This window comes from Lepidochelys olivacea, assembly GCF_965140295.1.
Source record: "Lepidochelys olivacea isolate rLepOli2 genome assembly, chromosome: 1".
Lineage (NCBI taxonomy): Eukaryota > Metazoa > Chordata > Testudines > Cheloniidae > Lepidochelys > Lepidochelys olivacea.
In genome coordinates this window covers 200,356,943-200,365,423 of record NC_140411.1, presented here as the reverse complement: position 1 = coordinate 200,365,423, position 8,481 = coordinate 200,356,943, and the positions used below count along the sequence as shown (strand labels likewise).

Genomic DNA, 8,481 nt, shown 5'->3' with positions numbered 1-8,481 from the left:
TCTATAGAGCAGACACAGCCAAGGGACAGCAAAGTGTATTCTGACATCACAGTAATCAAAATTAACTAAAATTCTAGTAGCAAATTCTTTATTTGCTGATAATGTGGAAACCAGATAAACCTAATGAAAAGGGCTATAGGATTTTTACTCACCACAAGTGGTCAGGGCTTCAGTTTTGTGTCTATTTGAAAGATGGTCCCTACAGCAACACAGTACCCACTAACAGGCACTAACTTTGATGTGCAGGGGTGGTTGAATAGTATTCAGCAAATTCTGCCCTCTTCATCACGTATCACATGATTTGTCAGTGGCACTGGCTCACTACTGACTCAGATGAAAGAGAAGTCACTCCTTCAGTTCATATTCCTGCCTGAGTTTGCAGGGCCTGCAGTATGAAAAGAACTCTTTTTACTTGTAAACTGAGCACCTTTGATCTGAGAGACAAACATGGCACCCCATGATACCCTTTTTGCAAAGCCACTTTTCAGGGTAGAACTGCACCCAAAGAGAGAGTCGAGTGCAAATACAGCTTGTTTCAGGAAAGGAGATAGGAGGGGCTGCAGGGAGTCAGGTAGATTGTATCTACATTATGAGATAATGTTTCCAGTGGAAAAATGAAACTGAACTTTCCAGTGTATCACAGTTTGTATTGTTGGATCATATTAAAGAAGTTCTGTATTAAAATCACAAATGAGTTTGATTCCCCATAGTTTAAATTCCAGGGTATTACTAATTAAGAGGTCTCTTGGTTTTTGGTACTGTTTCTCTCCCTCTATGTGTGAAACTTGCAAGGTGCTAATTGCATTAGTACATTCTAAGACAGAGTCTGTTCTCAAAGCAATTCTTTGTAACAACAACTACTCACACACAGAGAGACTCAAAGCAATACTCTGTAACAACAGAAACAGCACCCAGAGACTCCCCGCCCTTTTGTTGTATTCATCTCATTTTGTTAACAATTGTGATTAAAATAGAGATAGAGGATGTATGTGGATGGATGCTTGGTGTGGATAATAACTGAATGATCAGGGAGGTGCCAGCCTAAGAATCCAGTGTCCATCGGCTGAAGAAGGCGTCAAGTGGAAATAGCCAGAGGACCCCCAGAGGGCAGACTGGAATCCACCCAACAGCCTCAAGGATGGCAGAACCAAAGAACAAGATAACATCTGGCAGCATTGAGCCATCAGGAATGTGCTATCTGTTGATTGATTCAGCAACAGCATGATGAAGCAATTCCCATAGACTGGCATCGGAAGAAATTCCTATAAAAATGGACTTTAGAAAGTGAGAACTTTGGGGTCTGATTCTGCAAACCAACTTCCAGGAGCATCAGATGAGCATCTGACAAGGCTCTGCTCCCTCCTCATGTCCAGGCCACCTGGCCAGTGGCTTGGCATGAACAACTCTAAGGCTGGTAACTATGATAACAACCTTGCAGAACCTCTGTGGTGTGTATGAATGAATGTGTGAATAAATATGAAATTGAATGGAATGTTATAGCTATAACTAACTGTTTACTATGATTCTTTCTGTATTCACAATAAATGTGGCATTTTGCCTTTTCCCCTTTAATAAGATCCTGCTGGTTTTTATTTTATTGGTATAACAGTATTATTCTCCTGCAAATAGCCATTTGGAATAAAAAGAACTAACAAGTGGATCTGATTTATTCTTTCCTGGTCTGATATTAGCTGGATTGTACTGGAATAATAGAACACGGTAGAGCACATGTGCTTTTTAGTAAAGATATTAACATCTAATTATGCATGTTTTCTCACCAAGGTCAACCTCCAGTCCTACTACCAGTTACAAATGCAATAGTCATTGCCTTAGTTGCAATTAAAGAAATCCTGTGGCAGTTAGGGTCATAAAATGGTTAAGTACCTGTGACCACAAAAGGATAGCAAAGGTTATTCTAATAATGTCTGGTTTGTGTCAGAGACCTTCCAGAATCCCTCTAATTTGTCCTTTGTTACTCCTACTGCTCCCCTCTGAAAAAATCACCTTATACATACAAGCCAGGGTGAAAAATACCTGTGCTGCCATGAGCACCCAAATTGCTTCCCCTCATCCCCCGGCAGGAATGACAGCTGAATATTGTCTATGTACTCTGACAATTTAACAAATATACAATCAATTTTCCATTTAATGCAATTTAAAAATGTAACTTATTCAATAACAGAAAAGAACATCTGGTGAATATACTTGGTTACTCACCAAGTAATACTTGACCAGCTGGCAGAACACAACAAGAAAGTATTTGACATATCAATTACAGGATGAAGACTGGCAAAATTTGCTGAATACTATTCAACCACCCTTACACATCAAAGGCAAAAATCCCTGCATCACAGGAATCTCTCCAGAGACAGGGAGTGGTAGGAGTTTCACTTTTCTCCCTCTAGAAGAATGAACAGCCTTTGTCAGCTCAGAGTGAGGAACCGGAGTAAAATCAAGTGGTGCAAAATCCCAAGCGCTGGCTCCTCTCTTTCCTAAGGGCCTTGTCTACAATAGAAAGCCTGGGCCTGCATAGCTATGTCAGCAGAGCCCCCTAGTGCAGACACAGCATATGCTGACAGAAGGAGTTCTTCTGCCAGTCCCCAAACAAAGTTAGCTATGTCAACAGAAGCACTCTTCTGTCAGCATAGTTGCACCTACACTGGGGTTTTTGCCATCATAGCTATGTTGGCTAGGTGGTGTGGTTTTTCACACACCTGACCAACGCTATGCTGACAAAACTTTGTACTGTAGACCAGGCCTAACTCTTCTCTTTCCTTTGGAATTCCATTCCTTACTGACAAATCAACCCTTTATACTGGAGTCAAAGCAAGGTTTAAAGTGATCTCGGAGAATTGCTAAGCCTTTCCATGCTGAATGTTGGAATTTAGCTGCTTTGTAATGACATTTTTGGGCTGGGAGAGCTTGTTTAATTGCAGTAGTTCTATTGCTTCCTTTGAGAAGTGAATTTTAATCTTGGACAGCAGAAACAGATGGCTAGTGTCAAGGTTCCTCCCCCACTCTGAACTCTAGGGTGCAGATGTGGGGACCTGCATGAAAAACCTCCTAAGCTTATCTTTACCAGCTTAGGTCAAAACTTCCCCAAGGTACAAAATATTACCCCTTGGACAGGCCGCTACCACCACCAAACTAATACTGGTTACTGGGGAAGAGCTGTTTGGACGCGTCCTTCCCCCCAAAATACTTCCCAAAACCTTGCAGCCCACTTCCTGGACAAGGTTTGGTAAAAAGCCTCACCAATTTGCCTAGGTGACTACAGACCCAGACCCTTGGATCTTAAGAACAATGAACAATCCTCCCAACACTTGCACCCCCCCTTTCCTGGGAAATGTTGGATAAAAAGCCTCACCAATTTGCATAGGTGACCACAAACCCAAACCCTTGGATCTGAGAACAATGAAAAAGCATTCAGTGTTTTACAAGAAGACTTTTAATAAAAAATAGAAGTAAATAGAAATAAAGAAATCCCCCCTGTAAAATCAGGATGGTATATATCTTACAGGGTAATTAGATTCAAAAACATAGAGAACCCCTCTAGGCAAAACCTTAAGTTACAAAAAAGATACACAGACAGAAATAGTTATTCTATTCAGCACAATTCTTTTCTCAGCCATTTAAAGAAATCATAATCTAACACATACCTAGCTAGATTACTTACTAAAAGTTCTAAGACTCCATTCCTGTTCTGTCCCCGGCCAAGACGACTACAGACAGACACACCAACCCTTTGTTTCTCTCCCTCCTCCCAGCTTTTGAAAGTATCTTGTCTCCTCATTGGTCATTTTGGTCAGGTGCCAGCGAGGTTACCTTTAGCTTCTTAACCCTTTACAGGTGAGAGGAGCTTTCCCCTGGCCAGGAGGGATTTCAAAGGGGTTTACCCTTCCCTTTATATTTATGACAGCTAGCAAGGTAAAATCTACTAGTCAGGAAGTGCTGTCTCTCTCTGTCAGGCTCTCTGGAGGATGGACACAAAGCAGTGACACTGGAGAGTTTGACAGGGCTGGGATGCCCAACTGCCAAACCTGTGTGTTCAAAAATCAGCAAACAAACCCAAAATAAACCCTCGAAATGCTCCCCGAGACTCTTTCTATTGCTGACAGAATCAGACCCTGAAAAGAGCACTAAATAGACAGGGAAATGTCTCTGAGATGGGCCACTCTGACCTGCCTGTGTTGCCAGGTGGAGAGCAGTCTTTCAGATCTCCCCCATTACAATCGTCTCTTTCTAACATCTAAGTCAGGGATGAGCAAACTTTTTGGCCCGAGGGCCACATCGGGGTGCGAAACTGTACGGAGGGCTGTGTAGGGAAGGCTGTGCCTCCACAACCAACCTGGTCCCTGCCCCCACCCCCTATTTGCCCCCTCCCAATTTCCGCCCCCTGACTGTTCCCCTCACAACTCCCGACCCATCCAACCCCCGCTGCTCCTTGTCCCGACTGCCCCAACCTATCTATACCCTGCCCCGCAACAGGCCCACCCAGGACTCCCACGCCCTATCCAACCCCCCCTGTTCCCTGCCCCCTGACCACCCCAGAACCTCTGCCCCATGCAACCGCCCCCTGTCCCCTGACTGCCCCCCAGACTCCCTACCCAACCCCCACACCGCCACGCGTGCTGCCATGGCCCCCTTACCATGCCGCTCAGAGCAGCAGGAGCTTGCAGCCCCACTGCCTGCGCTGCAGCATGGCTGCATGGGAGGGGAAACAGCGGGGGAGGGGTCAGGGGCTAGCCTCCCAGGCCAGGAGCTCAGGGTCCAGGCAGGATGGTCCTGCGGGCTGTAGTCTGCCCACCTCTGATCTAAGCCCTTGCATGGGTCTCTGGTTTTGACACTTTGTGACCCCTCCAACCTCACTGTGGTCAAATCATCCTATGTTATAACCTGAATAAATACTGGGTGAAGTTTACAACTTCTCGCTTGTGATACTGAATAATGTTGATTGCTGGGGTGGGTGAATGTGCCATAAAGTGAGGCTCATTAAGCAAAAACATGAACCAGGATGTGTACCCAAAAAGCAAGTGTATCACCAACCCAGATATGCTCATGTCCTACAGCTTCTATCTCATGACAATAGCAACGCTATAGTTGGTGGGATCACCCACAGGAGTGAGAGTTGCAAGATTAGACCATTTTTATGCTGTAGGTATCATAGTAATTTTTCTGTCTTAAGAAGTTTCCTGCCCTAGCATGAGCCACTGTTATTTTCCAGCACACTTCTTTATGATATAATGTAGTGACAGGGTTTGTGGAGGACAAGAGAGCTCTAACTCATCAACACACTGTGGGGGTAGCTACATAAGGTACTAAAGGAGCTAAAACTTCTTGACTAACTCTGGACTGGTCTCTGTAATGGCCAGATGCCTTCTGCATGCTAGGAAGTTGCAGCAGTGAGGGTTGGGAATTTCTGGGCCAGAGGTGCCCAGAACTGGAATGGGCTGTCTTCTATCACTCCTAGATGGGGATTGAAGGTGTCCTTTTGGAAGAGTGAAGGGGGGGGCCAGAAGCAGAGTTTGGCTGTGGGAATCATTCAGGATAGGCGCACTCATCCTCAGTGTCCTAAGGGTAGTGGAGAATGCACACCTACTGTTTTATATGCAGCATACATCTAATTTCAGTATCATACTGTTCAGGCAATAACCATCCCTGGTACAGAATCTACATGCAAACCTTTGCTTTATTATAAGAGGGCCAGAAGCTGACAAACATTGTAATACACAGCATCTCAGAAATGGAAGAACTGAATCCAGTCAGCCATTGAACAGTTGCCTACTACAGCTGTAAATTGCATCCATGTTAGTTACACCATTAAAAGAGTCCCAGCTTCACAGAATCTTCTCTGCACAGCTTTATAATTCCCATCTCCAGAAGGTCAATTGTTTCTTTCCTTATCTGAAGGAAACAAAAATTAAACAAGACAAGAAGTAGGAAGATTACTGGAAGTGCTCTGCACACACACCCTTATTCTGCTTAGCTACACGAGTTTTATTAGAGGCTGAGTAAAGGAGGGACCCTCACACACAAACAGAAGTTTTACAAAATAAATATAATAAACTCTAGAAACTACCTATTGAGCTGAATATTTCTTAGCTTATCTACTTTAAAGACCACCAGATGTATTTGAGAGGAAATACCGACTAACACCATGGCAAGGCCAGGAGCTCCAATGCAGTTCTGCAGCAAAGAGTCATGCATCTGACGAAGTGGGTATTCACCCATGAAAGCTTATGCTCCAATACGTCTGTTAGTCACAGGACTCTGCCGCTTTTACAGATCCAGACTAACACGGCTACCCCTCTGATACTGCAGTTATGGTTACATCAGGGCTTTCATTATAACCCCATTGTCAGCTCTGACTACCTTACAGAGAAGTTCACCTTTTGGGCTGAATGTTTCCATGCTTCACCTCAGCCCAGAGATGAAGGGTGTGAGAAAGCCTGGCAAATTTCTGTTCTGCCCTTTTAAAGTTATACAAAGGGGTGGGGGATAATCATCTCTCCATTTGAAGTACATTTTAAAAGCTTTTTTGCTCACGTAACTTGAATAGCTGAACTTTACAAGCTGATATTTTCAGACTTACTGAAGGCTCAGCCCTTACATTGTTTACAAAAAGAACAAACGTAATGGGGTTACAAAAGGGTTTGAAAAGCTCAGTTTGATGCTTGCACGTTAGAAATTTTTGTCAACTTTGAGAGCTAGGCTACTACTTTGTATTGCAGGCAATATCTACGTAGTAAGTTTCTGATGTAGAAAACTTTGTCTATAGGCAGTTTAGACTGTGAAACCAGACTGTACTAGGCTCATTATGATTTGGCAGAGTTTAGCAGTTCTTCAGGAGAGAGCCTTTTAAGCTCCTCTAGCCTGATTATTCTGAATGTCTCCTTTTTTCTCTCTCCTATTTAGGATGAGGATAGAGGCAAACAAGGACATGAACATACAACAACTTTCCCTAATGTGATGTTAGGGTTACACGTCTGCTCAGTGTTAAGTTGGAAAATGTGGAAGAATACATAACTGTGCCTGTGACACTGCAAGGGCCAGCATCAGGATGTCCCTGTCCTCTCCGGAAGTGGCGAGGTCTAGAACCAAGGCATGGGAGGGCTTTGGTTTTTGTTTTTAAACTTGTGTGTTTATTAGAACTCCACCAGGTAAAAAATTAACCCTGCACACCAATGTCCCCAAGAACGGCTGCTCTCTGTGTTGTTCTTAGCCCACAACCTCCGTCTTCTCTGCTGCCTTCTTCACTCCCCCCTGGAAATGAGGTAAGTGTTCATTTAGAGGGAGCTGTGGGCGCTTCACACCTCTGAAAAATTGGGCTATGAGTTTTTCCATATGCCAATATAAAAATGTGCATGTTTCCAGCACTCCTTGGCTTCTATGTGTTTAAACAAACAGTACTACCCTATTTACAGTAAGATGCAGTAATGAATCCTGTTACTTCTACAGGACCAAAAGTTATTCTGCAGAGAGAAGTTATTGAAGAAGCCAGGGCCATCTTGTAAAAGGGCCTCTGCCTGGTCCTCAACTGTATTGGTGCAATTTTGCATCCATGATTAACTATGGATACAAAAGAATTAGTACATCATCTGACTGAGTCTGCTAATGTAGCTGCTAGCAGTTACACACTATCATCACTCCCACCTTCACTTAACTGTGGATACCAATTAGTTATGTAATTTTTGCAGGCCCACAAACTGGCAGCCATTTCTGAAAATCTGGCAGTATCATGTTATTATTTATTACTATTTATAGTGTTCTTGGTATTGTACACAGAAGTAGGAGAACAAGGTACCTGGCTCAATGAGACACTCCAAATGTAAAGTCTTACCTTTGCCAGCACCTGATGGGATTCACTATAGCCCTGTTATGACACTTTATCTGTACTATGCTATCTGAGTACAGTTTACTACATACCTTTCATATAAATGATTTTCCTGGACTCTTTCTGGCATATGCAGTAGTACAAAGTACTGTACTACAAGATGCTTCACATACGTATCCAAGGCTGCTGGGGGAAAACCCCGTATGTTGTGTTATCTGAGACATAGCAGGTGATTGAAGGCTGTTCCATAATGCAGAAAATGCACAAAAGGGCAAAGTTGGTGTTACACATTCACCATTAACTTGCACAATTCCTAGGCTTTTAATTTTGTATTCTTAATGTTACATTATTTTTTTCTAGTTAAATACAGTTAGAGTCACAATTTTGTTACCCAGGCAGCATCCCAGCTGTAGGACTACTCCCCATGGCGAGATAGTATTCAGGAAGTTTGGCATGCTCCCTGAAGAACAAATGTTTAGTTAAGCTGTAAGGAATGGCTAGGAGGCCTCAGTCTCAGGTTTGCGATAGCACAGGTTCAGATCCAGGTAGATCAGCCAGAGGCTGCGGCTTGCTGCCTGTGGCTGACTCACAGAAACCCTGGTCCATCTGTAGTCCATATGAGCCCATAGCACTTTTCGTAATAGTAG

The 8,481-nt window shown here is 43.5% G+C and overlaps 1 protein-coding gene across 4 annotated transcripts in view; it reads right to left on the bottom strand.

The window, feature by feature from the left end:
* Positions 1-5,671: 5,671 nt before the first annotated feature.
* CMSS1 (cms1 ribosomal small subunit homolog) overlaps positions 5,672-8,481 on the bottom strand; it is a 358,534-nt gene continuing 355,724 nt past the window's right edge. For all 4 annotated transcript variants that reach the window (XM_084645434.1, XM_084645435.1, XM_084645433.1 and 1 more), the window contains one exon: positions 5,672-5,904. In XM_084645434.1, the coding sequence (XP_084501560.1) occupies positions 5,821-5,904 (84 nt within the window). In that variant the 3' untranslated portion in view covers positions 5,672-5,820. The remainder of the gene's footprint in view (positions 5,905-8,481) is intronic.